Raw genomic sequence first — 15479 nt, forward strand, 5'->3', positions numbered from 1 at the left:
TATAAACGTATCCAATCACTGAGTTGTACACTTGAAATTAATATAACATTGTATGTCTACTATAACCCCCAAAAAGATTAGAGACTTGTAGGAAAAAAATAAAATCAATTCTTGAAACTTTTGCATCTTTATCCATTTAATAGCAGTTCTCTTGTCTAAAAGCATTCAGAAAGATGTCACTTGTCTCTATCAAGAAATTAAACATATATAAAACTTGGGCTCACTATATATTTTTAGATTTATTGTGCTACCTTTATTCCTTTAATCTCTGCCATTGATAGAACCAACTTGATTCCCTACTCTGTCATTTAGCTAATTGACCTTAGGCAAATTTTCTCTCGGCTAGAGTTTCCTTATCAGCAAAATGGTAATAAAAATATTTATCTCCATCATTGTGAGCATGGATGTAATGAGGTAAAAAGTTTAGGGGCATTGCATGATTCTGGTACAGATTACCTAAATGCTTTGTTTATTTTATCTTATTTTCTTCCCTATTTTGTTCTTTTTATTATTCAAAAAAAGATTTTTTTTCTGTCCTGTAAAAGCAACAAAATAACCACTCTTCCAACACTTCTGATTAACCAGACTCCTCCATCCACTACCATATTATCTATACATATAAAACATATGAAAGAACTCTTCTCTTTTTGGTTTCTAGAATTTTAAATGGCAGGAATAGAGATTATTTAAGCTCTCATTTTCCATTTACAGACTGAACTTCAGAGATGTTCAATGATTTACTAAAGTCACTTATTCAGGGAAGTAAATATGTTTTTCAGGGGAATCATGTTTTCAAATACAAAAGACAAAAATGGAATCAAGTTTTAAATACAGGACTCTGTATAGATGAGCTCTATAGAGCACATTGGAGGAATTCACTCTCTATATTTTTTTAATTGAGTAGAATAGTGAATTGATTAAAAGAAATAGATCAGTCCCAGCTTGCATAATCAGACTGGTGATTGAAATGAAGTTTGGCTTCTAGGCCTGAAATTATTCATCAGTAATTGTTAGTTAGTATGTTTGCTAGTTAACTCTTGGCCAAATACCATCATGAAGAGTAATATTGGAAAGTTGCAGTTTCAGAGAAATTCCACACACCAATTAAGTGTATATCAAAACTTTGGAGACATAATTTCAGCTGGATATTTTGTACATGCCATTTTCTGGCCTGTTAACATTCCTGAAAAACACTTACCTATATTTGGAAGTTGGATACAAAGGTCCAACAACTACAGCATATTTGAAATTCCTTATAAAATGAATTTTCCAAAAGGAAAATGTTATTGCTCATCAGGAGTTTTGGAGACTCAAGTGACCTCTTTCTACATAAGGCTTTGGATAAAAAATGTTTAAAAGAGAAAAAGAGAAGAAGATGACACATCATGTGACATTTGGTACTTTAATGTGTCATCTTATTCAATCTCACTATTGTTTTCACTTTACAATGGAGTATGTCTTTTGCGGGAGATATTAAGTGACTTGTATTAAGTCTTGTATTAAGATATACAAGAGATATTAAGTGACTTTCCCAATACAATCAAGCAAAAATTCAAAACCAAGTCTATATTTGCCATCTTTTAAATTTTTCCATAGGATTAGCTGACATTCTACTTTGTTTATACACTAATGCATTCAACAATGATTTACTGAATGCTGTACTTACTGTACATCAGTCTAGGAAAACAAAGACAAAGGCACTAGGGTCCATCACAGTATATAGCACATTGTAAGCACTTAAGACATATTTGTTGAATGAATGAGTGAATGAATGAATGAATGAATGAATATACTCTGGTCCTCAACTTGCCAATCATCTGTCTAGAATTGTACTGTCTAATACATAGCCAAAATCCATGTTTGGCTATTGTACACTTAAAATATGGATAGTCTAGATTAAGATAGACCATACATATAAAATATACACCAGATTCATAAGACTTAGTACAAAAAGTAGATATTTTATTAATAGTTTTTATATTATTACATATTAACATGATAATATTTAGGGTATATTTGATTAAATAAAACCTAAGATTGGTTTCACCTATCTATTTTTACTTATTTTAGTGTGACCACTAGAAAATTTTAAATGATTTTTGTGTTCTGCCTTTTATTTCTATTGGATAGCATTAGTCTAATGCCATTAAGTCTTGAATCATTTGCTTTTATGTTTCAAGTTCATTATTAAATATATTTTTCTTCTCTTTCTTTAATGTATGAGATTAAATTAAGTTTTTTAAAAAAGATTTATTTATTCATGAGAGACACAGACTGAGAGAGAGGCAGAGACACAGGCAGAGGGAGAAGTAGGCTCCTCACAGGGAATCTGATGTGGGACTCGATCCTGGATCCTGGGATCATGACCTGAGCCAAAGCCAGGCACCCAACTGCTGAGCCACCCATATATCCCTAAATTAAGTTTTAAATGCAGTTTTCTTTTTTTAAATACCAGTTTACGTTCATGAGATTCTAATCAATTGTTGGGGGTTAGAAAATTTTTATAGCCCGACATGAAATAATCCATACACAAACTCTCCTAAAATATGGCTTCCCTTTAGACCCTTTTGTGTGGAGACGCAACTGCAGCTTTCCAAATCCAATATTGGATCATCCAGTCCCTAAGATGAAATCTACCCTATTCAGTCTGGCAATCAAATATTCTAGGGTATTCTTCAATTGCCTCCAACCTCCTTCATCTTCAGCCAACTTAGTGATCTAGATTTCATTACTCTAATATTCCTGGAACATAGGACTGAGCATTGTGACTTTAGTCATGCTTGTAATCTCAACTTGGAGTTCTAGTTTTTCAACTCCAACTCCTGCCAAGTTGGTAAGTTTTGGTGTAAATATTGCTTATATTGCTTACTTCAAACTAAATTCCCAAACTACTCTAGTGCCATATAGTTTTCTCCCTCCGAATTCCAAGACACTAATATCTCATTCAAAAATACCTACATCCGACTATGGAAAGTCTCTGACTTTTCTATAATGGTTTCACTCCCCATTTCCCTATATTCCAAACACTATGAATGGAAAATTTATAAAGAAACCTCTCCAACAGGGAAATGTCACTCACTGTGGATTCAGGTTAGGGTTTTAAGGATCATGTTCATTGTGAGCTTTAGCTTGAAGAGGATTAAGATGCTGAACAGTTTTCTAATCCAGGGAGTGGGCAGTCACACCTGCGATCTATATAAGCAAAAGCATTCCTGACTTAGCTATAACATCTCTTTGCCATCAAAAGAGGAGAGCTGCCAAGCTGCTCACTGAGAACAGTTGTTGGTTTGTGTACAAGTATAAGTATGGGTTTGTTCTTTTTCATTTTTTTTCTTTTTTGGGGGGAGGAGGAAGAATGAGATGGGACTCTAAAAGCTTCATTTATTTGTAACTGAGCATATCCTTATTTGATAACAGATCATCAATTAAAGCAATGTGTGACACTCGAACAGGATTCTGTCAAAATGCAAAGATAAAAGTAGAGCTGAGAGCTCTGAGCACTTCTTGCAAACAGCAAGAGTCCCCTCTACAGCCTTCTCTCTTGGCAATGGGGCCTTGCTAAATCTGGCTCGCCATTTTGTGAGTGGGAACAATCAGCTTTGTAAGTTGGAGGGAAGTATTATAATTAAATGTCCACCCACTTTTTCCTTTTTGATGAAAGGCTCCCATGAAACTTACTAAAATAAGGTGCATCAAGACAGATGAATTTTTGATGAATAAGTCAAAGCACTGACAAAGCTGGCTTTTCACATAGAGAAAGTTCTCTAATTCACAGAAAAATTTCAGGCCTAGATCATTAATACTGTCACATTTAATGATAATTAATATAGTAAAATCCATGGGATAAACTGGAGATTTTACCTTTTTAGTCAGTAGCAACTATGTAGTATTCAGCAGGAACTGATTGCTGAGAACAAATCATAGTGTATTAAAAAATAATTGTGGAGTTTTAGAAATTGATTTTAAAGAAATACTAAAGATCAGCCATTGTAATAAGCAATGCATTTTTTGGAATACAATCAGTTTCTTCTGAATAACAGCTATATAACTACATTAAAGTTACAAACTATTATCTCTGACATGGGCAAAATTTTTTAAAAATGTTACCTAATAGTGACAAATTCCATCTGAGGGAGATCTGGAGTAGACTTTATAACATTGGCCTTATCTGATAATTGATGGCAAAGGTATTTGTTAATATTATTGTGATGAATTATTTTCAAGAATAGAAAGGCACTCCACTAAATAACTGGGCTCAGACATTGTCCCAAATCCAGTTACCAGAATCCCCCAAATAACTCTTTAGAGAGAAATAAAAGTGAGTTAGTGTTATGAATGTGTTCCTTCATTCAATGCAGATTCATGGAATACTAGCTGCATAGACTTAGCTAACGGAATAGGCTCCAAGTGATGACAGATAAAATTCTTACTCACTAGAATTAGTGAATATTTTAAATTTTAGGATAAAATTAATATTTTAAATTTCATGTTTAATAGGTATTATTGGTGGAAGTCAGTAGAGTTAATGATGCCCTAATTCACCACCAGTGCAAGATCAAAGTACTAAGGAGTATAATTAAATGAGCACATTTGTCATTAAATAACTAATCACAATGTGAAGATGAATTTTTTAAATGCCAACCTTTTGACTCCTTATTATTCTCACGGTGGCTTAGTGGATCCAAAAACACAGAGTAACTTGGATGTTCAAAGTAGAATAAGCTTTGCATAGCAGTTACTTAGTTCAGCATACCTAAACAAAATTAGCCATAAGTATCTAGGTTTTCCAGGGATTGACACTATATAGGGTTTTATAACCATCATTTCACCCATGATCATTTTATATCAAACTGCATGATAATATAACAAGAGACCTCAGACATGACCCTACTAGAGAATGGAAATGTTCAGGCCCAATTTGTGGGCCACTCTGTTCCTCATTCCCACTTCTTTTCTAATATCCCAAATCCTTTTGGCTGCTAATTATTACCCATAGAATTTCTTAATGCTGTGGGTTTGTTTGTTTGTTTGTTTTTGCTATGTGTTCAAATCTAGTTTGTTTTTCTATTTTTTTTTTTTAATAAAAGTTACCATCTTAACCACTATCTATAGTGTTCCTTTAACAGCATGGAGTTTTTCTTGAACGATCTGATAAGAGTTCTTTAAAAATGGTCTTACTTTTCTTTCCATTTAAGTCTTACTGCAACAAGTTCACTGATTTTAGATTTCTCTGACAAACACAGTTGAGGTATCAAAACCCAGACATGTTGAAAATAGCTTTTCCTTGAAGTCATTTAGAATCTAAGACTTTCTGTCCTGCTCTGTCAAGTTACCCAGCTTGGGAATAAGATGGGTCTAAGTAGTCCTGATGGAGAGGTAGAAGGGAAAGCAAAGGTGGAGGATTAGTAAGCAATCTATACAGAGTAAACTCACAATGTCTTCAAAACTGATAAATTTAAGCTCTCCTATTTCCCTGGACTCTGTCACAGATACTTCTGGCTCAATGTTTGTAGTAAATTAATGATGATTTTTCTCTGTTGCCTTGGTTAGACAGCTCCCCTCGAAAATAAATTTTCCTGAGAGATAAATGCAGTATTCTTTTTTTCTTCTTCTTGATATATATAAACAACCTAGTGGGCAAGCAGTATACTTAAAAAAATTTTTCATTTTTTCCAGTCTGCATCTAACAAAATTAGGAGTCTCGGGACACCTGGGTGGCTCAGTCAGTTAAGTGTCGGACTTGATTTCAGCTCATGTCATGATCTCAGAGTTGTGAGATTGAGACCTGAGTCAGGCTCCATGCTCAACACCAAATGAAGAAATAGAAATAGGGATGCAACTTTCCTAGCAGAAACCTTTTACTTTCAGAATATTTCACCAAAAAGTTGTTTTCATAATTTGGTGTACCTTCACCTTAGAGAACACATTATTAGAAAAAATGTTTATGATTGTCAGGGGCTACACTTTTACACTTTTTACACTTTTAATGACCTGTTTCTTCTGCTTTACCTCTTACTTTTAACATTTTCCCTGGTAAAGACTGAAATATACATCTGAGGAATGAATACAAGAGGGAATAAATAAGACGGAAAATATAATAAATAATCAAATGAATTAGTTAAAATTTGTAAGCCTGGAAATCAGGTCCAGCTCCAATTAGCCTAGTCTGAGTTTGTACCTTTATTTCCATATAAGGTCAGTGGGAATTGTAACAGTTACCCTGTCTCCACATAGTCCTTGGGAGGTTCAAAGTAGATTTCAGAGTTGAAGGGATGTCAGCTTTAAGGCTGAAATAATCTTAGTAATTATCTATTCATCAACTCCTTTCATTTTCTAAATGTGAAGACTAGGAACCAGAGGGTTTATAGTGCAAATGCTAGCTACATTGGAAACTTCCTTCCCAGTGGGTCTACATTAAAGACATCGAGGAAGTCCTCTATTTTAATCGATGTTATATAAAATGCTGTGATTCTAATTTAGGTGGTGTCTATTTCTGACTCACAAGTTTTTATAAGCAATTTGAGCCCCCAAACATATTTCATCACAAAGTTCATGACCAGTATATGAAGGTGTGGCAGTTAGAATGTTTAATAACCAGCATGGCATAGCACAGCCAATGAGAGCAGATACTAGACATAAACAACACTGCAGTCATACTGATAAGTCCTAGCAGTATATCAGCTCTGTTGTATGAATCTGGTCAAGCACACTTCCCCTTTCTGCTACTGGTTCCTGGCCTTGTGAGTACTGTCACCTTATTGGTGTTAGAAATCCTTCTATTCAGCCTCTCTTAAACTGAGGCTACCTTACAGATCCCCATAATACAATAGGTTCTATTATCTGTTTCCTAGGAAATGTCTAGCATTTTATGGTTCTATTAGCAATATACCACCTTGCCCCCAAATCATAGGGCATTTCTATGCTTCCAGCTTCCAAACAGAGGAGATTATAGTTTTATCATCTCCTCTGGTCTCTACTGGGAGATGAATCAACCCACTACCCCCACTTCTTTATTCTGGATATTTCTACTCCTGTATATCTGAAATTCTTTTTCTATAGTCATATCACATAGTTGAATATGATTTGACATGCTGAAGGGGTAATAAAGCCATGAAAAGATGGTAGAGAAATAATAATATGGCATGAAGTAGAGTATTTGATACTTTCACGTTAGAACAGGAAGAAAATATTTGTAGAGATAAAACAAAATATCTGCATTTAACCAGTTCATGTGTGTGTGTGTGTGTGTGTAGCCTTAAAAAAAAAAACTACATAAAAAACAATACTGAACTTTGCTTCATTTGTTATAAGTTGTCAAAAGTTTTTATCTGAGTACAATTTAACTGTAAATGGGGAATGAGAGCTTCATTCTCCTGGATTTAGAGTAGTTACAGTTCTAACATGCTTACCTCTATAAGCCTGCTGGTATGTTCACGAAATATTGAAGCATATTCTTTTATTTCCTTTTCCCGGCCGTTCTTGGCAGCTTCAATGAGAACCAAAAGTGGGACTGTCGTATCCAAAAAGGAGTCTGACACATGATCTATAATAGCCTTACGGAGCTGAGGAGAAATAGAAAATTCACTTTTTTTTCAGGAAATGGTTCATGTTATTTCCTATTTTTCCAATCTCCGTAGTTACAAAATTCATCTTATATATTTTTACACAATCTCTAAACTAATAATATTTAAGACTGTAAGAACATCACTTACAAAGTTAAAAAGAAATATCCAAGGGAAAAAACATTGATCTATTTAATAGCTCTCTTGTTATCAAAATGCACTATTTTTTTCTTAAATTCTACTTAGCCCAGAGGTCAGATTATAAGTGACAATACTCCATTTTCACTCAAAGAAATTGTACTATAGTGATGTTTATGCATGTGTACAAACAACATTGTACATCATGTATTTTCATAATTACAAAATTATGAAATGTTTTCTACTTTGTTGGAGGAACTGATGATAAATTTTGATTAGCTAAATTGTAGTCTTCATGGTAATTAAACCAAGTTAGATCACCGATTATGCCAGTTGATAACAGATTAATAGAGCAAGGAGAATAATAAATGAGTTTGATGTCCAATTTTCTTCATCTCCATTAATTGTTCTTGCCCTTACACCTTAAATTATTAAACAAGTATAACATTCTGCTACAATTAGTTCTTTTAAATTAGATTATGTATAAGCTCATAAATGACAATCAGGCAATTACTCTATTCAGCAGATATTTTCTGAAATTTAAAACTGCAGTGCAAAATTAGTGCATTGTGTTTATATAATATTGAGTCTTAAAAGGTCTTGAAGAATGTCTTCCAACAGTGTCAATGACTATGAATGGCTCCCCAGTTTTTTAGTCAACCTCCTTATTTAGTTTAATAACCTTTATACAGTAAAACAAAGAGATGAATAGCTATCAGACAAGAAATTTATAATTTTCCCCCTGTGAAAATTTTATTTTAGAGTATTTTTTAAAACCAATAGACTGTTACCCTAGTTACCCAGAACTGTGAAGTTTTCTGGCCTCTAACAACTTCACAGAGGTTATGGGAGATCCCCAAGGGAAGAATATGCTTAGCATGAAGAATGGCAAATTACTAATAGCAACTAATTAATATTGTCTGAGCACTTACTAGGAGAGAGTGCAGAGTACTAAGGAGTTACAAGGCAAGGGGAAGACCTTGAGTGAATGAATAATATGTTTGATGTTCATAAAGAGTGGACCAGAGAAATCAGGCAACAAATCACAAGTTAGACTTGAACTGGGCACTACAAGTTATGTTAGTTTCAGATACGTAAAAGTAGAAGGAATCTCAGAGGCGGAACAGTTTTCAATTAGATCCCTCCCCTTTATTCTTTTTTTCTTTCATTTGTAACCAGGATATATTGAAGGAGGGCTAAGAGGAGATCTGTACTAAAGATATGCAATTAATAGCCAACATACATATGGGAGGTAATTCAAGCCAAGGGGGCAGATAGGATCATGCATAGTGAGAAGATGTCCAAGAATAAAATCTTAGGAAATACTTCCATATATGGGAGTCATGCAGATGGGAGAGTAGGATCTAAAAAAAAAAAAAACTGAGATGATGGCCAAAAACAAAGAGACCAAATGACCAACAACTAAGAGAAACTTTCAAATAAATCTATGTCACTGCTCTAGCCATATGAACTTATCTTACCAGATGCAATTATAGTACCCACATTATGGATTTGAATCTTCTTTTCTGTGTATTTGATTCCATTCAATTCAACAATTATTTATAAACATCATTTCCTTATCTTTCACAAGAGCAAGCCATTATGAAAATAGCAAGATGGAAATGCATGATCCTTTATAATCTAATAGAGAAATGAGAGTCGTTAAATGTTACAATAAGGGAAAAATCAGGGAACTGACAGCAAATGAATTTCAAAAAGATAATGAATTTGAGAGTCTAATTTTAAAGGTAGGTTCAATAGAAAGAAGACTTGCCTAATCACTCAGGGGTTATTGATTAACTTAGTGAGAGCAGTCTGAGTGGAAAAAATGGAAGCAGGAGTCCTATTGCAATGGTTTGAAGAATGAATGGAGATGAGTGGAGGTGGAGAGAGTGAGAAAAAAACTCATGTTTCTAGTAATTTGATTATTACATGAAGAAGCAAGACTAGGTATTAACTACATTGAGACACAGGTTTTAAAAAGTGATTGTTTCTCATATAAAAGACTGATGTATGTTCCCATCTACAACTATACTCAGAAAGTTCAACTGTTCTCTCGTGCTTTTTAAAAAATAATTTTGCTTTGTCATATACAAAAATCTAGGGAGATAGTAACTGTTGTTCCACATTGTGCCAATTTTTAAAAATATTTGAATAATTATTGCAATTTTACAGCACTGGATACATTTGCTACAGTATGTGCATTTCCCCTCTATGGTACTACCATTTGTCTTCCCTTTATTTTAATGGTATTTAATCCCTTGTTCTTTTTTTTTTCCCCAAGATTTTCAGCTATGATCTCGCTGCTATTCCTTCAATCTTTCATTCCATACAGAAGTGCTGAAACATGTTGCAAAGGTGAAGCTTGAGTTATAGCTGATTTATTATTATTAATAAATAAATAAATAAATAAATAAATAAATAAATGAATAAATCCTTTGGCTAAATTAATTCTTTTACCTAGACCATGTTAGGAGCACATATTTTTACTTTATTCTAAGGCATGTTGCTAAGTACAAAACACAGTAAATGAGAAAAGGTGTGCCATGGAGGTGTGATATTATGTTCAGTAGGACAAGACAGAAGGACTGCAAAATGAGCTTACAAATAAGTTCTATGCCAATGTTTTCAAACTTCTGTTGGAAAATGGGCCGAAATTAGCTGACATAATATAATTCAAATATAATGAGCAGAATGAATCTTCTTTCCTATAGCTGTATATTCATTCAGTTTAACAAATGCATTTTGAGCCTTCTCTCTAAGGCCAAGGCACCATTCTAGGCAACCTGGGAATGTCAAGATGACAAAGACACTATAATATTAGGGAGTGAGAAGTGCAAAGAGAGTTTGATGAGTATCTTAAAAGAAGCACAGACAAATAAGAAACAATTAACTTGGATCATTACGGTTAAAAAGCCTTCTGCAAAGATGAGACATATGTATTCCATTTTAAAAGTTGAATTAGCTGTTAAGAGTAGGAGTTGGGAAGTGGAAAGCATAGCATTTTAGAATAAAGACTATCATAAGTGATAGAGAAAGAAGAAAGAAAGAGAGAAGAAAGAAAGAAAGAAGAAAGAAAGAAAGAAAGAAAGAAAGAAAGAAAGAAAGAAAGAAAAGAAAGAAAGAAAAAAGGAAGAAAGAAAGAGATGCTCAAGACATCACAAGAATTTAGTGTGACTAGAACACAATGATAGTGTGAGGACTGGAACAGGATTTCTTAGGAATAATGGAGGTAATGGAAAGCATTTCAGGTAAAAAGAAAACAGTAAGACAAAAAGATTAAAAGGTGATGTCTCAACCACTGGACCTGTCTCTGATTTCAGCTGTTGCTTTAAGGGAACAGTTCCTTGTCCTTTCAAGACATTCCACTTAGAATGCATTCCCTGCTTCTCTTTGTTATTCTTCCTCAGGCTGTGCTCCAAGTATCTATGAGAGTCTCAGCCCAAGCACAGACAGCTTGGACGTTGTGAAGAGGAAATACCACTGGAAACAACCATCAAACAGTGGAGATGGGAGTGACTGGATAAAATTCTTGGTCTCTACCCATCAGTTAGACAATTCTGGGAGGCATTTTTTCCCTTCTTGGGGGTCTTTAAGGTCCTGCTGTCTACAGTAACAACCCTGAATAGCATATTCCTTCCTCCTTCCCTGCCTGTTATCTTACACTTCATATTGTCTTACACATGTTTCTCAGAAGTGCCTCCTAAATAAACTACCTGCTCTAAGGCTCTGGTCTCAGGATCTGCTTCCATGGTAATCCAATATATAACAGACACATTTGTCTCGTGATAATGTTTTTGATCATGTACCAAGTAGCAGACTCTGATTTCTTAACATAAACTACCCCTTGATGATCACACGTTGCCACTTCTGCTTTGCACACTACTGAATCTGATTCTCTCATCCCCTGTGTTGTGCTAACTGTTAGAGAGAAATTACTATGAGAGAGGACTAGAAATGCAAATAGGGACAAGATATGGAATGCCTCAAACACTATGCTAAGTAATTTTCTTCATATGTTCTGGCATATTCTGACATATGGGATGTTTTTCATTTAAATTGTATACTCCTCTGTATCTGTGGATAATATGTAAGAAGCCTCTATCTTATTTATTTCCATATTATTTTTCCCACCCAATGGAGCAACTCATTCCTTTCACCTAAGTGATATACAAAAAACCTTAAAGAAGAATCCAACATGCCAATGTAAAAATAGGACAATCTTAGAAGCTGCAGCACTAAAATGTGAAGTTAGTGGGAGGCCAATAGGAGTTAGAGGTATGTATTTTCAATAAATACCTGTTTGTGGCCAGGCATGAAAGATGTCAGGCACAAAATCAAACTACGGGGCTTTCCATCTTTTCTCACCACAGTTTAATAAAAGGCTTTGAGACATCAATTTTTCTATTTCCCACTGATGTAAGTGGTTTGGGATCTCAAATAAAATAATATATTTCTCTACAATTGAAACCCAAAAGTGAAAGCTGTGTATGAAAACTATAAGATAGCACTGCCCCCACTACCACTAAATAAAGGAATAAGAAAGAATGAAATTGTAAGGGGAAGAGGAATGGAAAGAAAATAAACTGTCTTAGAAAAGAATTGTCCTCGGGAGCTAGAACAAATTAGATATGTGTATATTAATGCCATTTTAATTTTAAGTCAAATAGCAAAATGTGACTGTCAAAACTCAATTGACTAATAGGAACTAAATCGCCTAATAATTAAGTCAATGTATACCCACTGTATCAACTTAATGATACTTGTATCTTATGGATTGTTAATATTATTTGATTATGAGGATGAAGACGAGGAGGTATAAAGACATACATATTTTTTTCTAAGGGTGGCACTGATATTACTAAAATGGGGAAGAGATGCAGAGAGCAATTCAACAACTCAGCAACTAACAAGATTTTGTGTTGTTTGTTTTGTTTTATCAGAATCCTATTTAATTTGACATACCTCAAGTCTTTACTTTGGTATATATGAAATAGGCAATTTTTTCTTAATATACACAAATGAAAATTTTAACCTGCCTTTAGTGATATCAAATGTATGTTTCACTCTGCATAATACATTAGAAATGTAATAAATTCAATGGCCTTCATTTTTTAAACAGAGAAATGAGGTTTATTTTTTTTGAGGTTTAAAAATCTTCTTCCCATATTGAGAATTGTAATAGTCATTCAGTTCTCAAATAAGTGATGGGGAAGGAGATTGAAGGAAGAAACAATTTTAATGAAAAAAACTTGTAAAATAAGTAGTAAAGAAAAAAATATTTAGGATGGTAAAATCAGTTTATTAGGCACTGGGAGTTTTGAGGATAAATATTTCTGACCCCCATATGGTGGTTACAAATTTAGGCTGGGTTGGATGAACTCAGGTTCAAACCTCAGATCTAGCAGTTAACTAATTGGTATTCAGTAAATTGACTCACCTGAGATTTTTTTTTTTTTTAAGATTTTACTTATTTATTCATGACAGACACAGAAAGAGGCAGAGACATAGGCAGAGGGAGAAGCAGGTCCCCTGTAGGGAACCCAGTGCAAGACTTGATCCCAGGACCCCAGGATCATGACTTGAGCCAAAGGCAAATGCTCAACCACTGAGCCACCCAGGTGTCCCTCACCTGAGAAATTGATATAAAAATACTATGGAATTATTTCCTGTTTCAGAAATAAAAGCCAATAATGTAAAGACTAATGTAAGGAGTTTGTAGAGAGCTTTGGAAAGCACTACTAAGTGAGAGATGTTGTTATAACTATCATTTTAAGGATTTAAAATCCAGTGGGAGGGAAAAAAATCCATTAAAAAAGAAAAATACAAGCAGGATATGATCACTACTATAAAAGAACTACACATGCTATAAGTGCTCCAGAAAGAAAAATAATAATAATTCCAGCTGATGAAAATGGTAAAGGTTTTATGGGAGAAGTAGCATTTACATTAGTCTTGAAGGTCCTAAGGTTGATTAGGGGTGAGATGGGGGGAGCAAGAGGAGTGGGAAAAGCACTAAGTGAAACAAACCATATACACAAAAACACATGTGTTTTGGGGAATTGAAAGTGATAGAAAATTTGGTGAATAGAAAGTAGTCTCTTTAGTCAGAGAACAGGTTAATGTGTGGTGTGGTGAAGAGGAAGAACTGAGAGAGTGAAAGAGAAAGAGCATTATGAATATTGTCAATTGAAGTCATAGCCAAATCATAGAGAACCTGAGAACACCATGCCAAAGACTTCTGTCTTCATTCTCTGTGATGACAGGCAAAAAAGTTACAAAGCAATATGGTTCATAGAAATAAACACTAAGTCACCATCCAGGTCATTTAATCTTATTGCCCCCAAATGAAATTTATAATTTGCTCCTCCCCCCACCAATAGATCTGCCTAAGCAATCCATCTCATGGAAATATCTCATAGAAATCCAATGGTTCTCTGAACCAAAGCCAAAATGTTTCTGTGTGGCTGATGGACAAGCCAGCCCTGAGTAAGCAAGGAGGTTAGATGAAAGAGCAAGAAGATGTTTTCTGATTATTGTTTACTAAAAACAAACATGCAAACAAAAACAGATCCACAATGATTTATGAACATTAAATATTCCAAAGAAAAACATTTTAAGGGTAGGGACTTTCTTCTTCCTGTGTAAAAGAATATATATAAGATGCTTAAAACAAACTGCTTGATAAACTTTGCAAGAATAAGAAGAGGTGGAGATGACTCATGTTGCTGTTAAACTAGTTTTTATTATTGCAAAAGTATAAACATCAGGATGGAAAATGAAGTCCAAGGGAGGGGAAGTAAGGATACTGGAAACACACCATAGCAACTACCTCATTGACATTAGAGACCCCAGATGTCTCCAGAGACAAAATTCTAACAATCCCACTCATTCTGTACACACATATCACTTCTTGAGGGTCTATTGCTCCTCTTGACTTAGGGCAGGATTCATGACTATTTTTATCTATAGAATGAGAAAGAAATAGCATTCTGGTAACTTTGGAGCTTAAGCATTAAGAAGGTCTGGCAGCGTGACGCCTGGGTGGCTCAGTGGTTGAGCATCTGCCTTTGGCTCAGGGTGTGATCCAGGGTCCTGGGATCAGTCCCACGTCAGGCTCCCCACAAGAATCCTGCTTTTCCCTCTGCGTATGTTTCTGCCTCTCTTTGTGTGTCTCTCATGAATAAATAAATATAATTTTTTTTAAAAGGAGGTTTGGCAGCTTCCATCTCTCCTTTCTTGGAGCCCTGAACTATAATGCAAGAAATCCAGGTTACCCCACTGGAGAGAGAATTCACATGAAAGGGTCCTAAGGAAATTAGACACCACATGAAAAGAGGGAAGAAGAGGCACTTGAGGCCTCAAATACCCAGGCTTGCACCCAGACACAGTCACTATTTCACTGCTACTCCATGGGAGACCACAAGTGAAAAGTACAAAAATGGCCCTGCTGACTCCCAGTCAACCCATGGAATCATGAAACATAATAAAATGGTTGCTATTGTTTGTAGTGGTTTGTTAAGCAGTGATACTTAAAACAATGAATATGTTCAACTACAAGACCATAGGGAAGGTTCATACTTCTGGAACACAGCAGTTTTTTATAGTTGGAAACATCTCTTTACTATAAAGAAAAGTATTAGTAATCCCCCATGCTCTTTCTATATCTCACTGATGTTAGTGAGGTGGAAACACAAGTAGAATTGCCAGATAAAATACAAGAAGCCTGGTCAAATTTAAATTTCATATAAACACACTATTTTTTTAAATATAATTATG

The 15479-nt window shown here is 34.6% G+C and overlaps 1 protein-coding gene across 7 annotated transcripts in view; it reads right to left on the reverse strand.

Annotated features, from left to right (window-relative positions):
- CTNNA3 (catenin alpha 3) overlaps positions 1 to 15479 on the reverse strand; it is a 1666571-nt gene that overhangs the window by 778044 nt on the left and 873048 nt on the right. For all 7 annotated transcript variants that reach the window (XM_038534069.1, XM_038534067.1, XM_038534068.1 and 4 more), the window contains one exon: positions 7410 to 7562. In XM_038534069.1, the coding sequence (XP_038389997.1) occupies positions 7410 to 7562 (153 nt within the window). The remainder of the gene's footprint in view (positions 1 to 7409; positions 7563 to 15479) is intronic.

The sequence above is a fragment of the Canis lupus genome, chromosome 4 (genome assembly GCF_011100685.1).
Source record: "Canis lupus familiaris isolate Mischka breed German Shepherd chromosome 4, alternate assembly UU_Cfam_GSD_1.0, whole genome shotgun sequence".
NCBI lineage: Eukaryota > Metazoa > Chordata > Mammalia > Carnivora > Canidae > Canis > Canis lupus.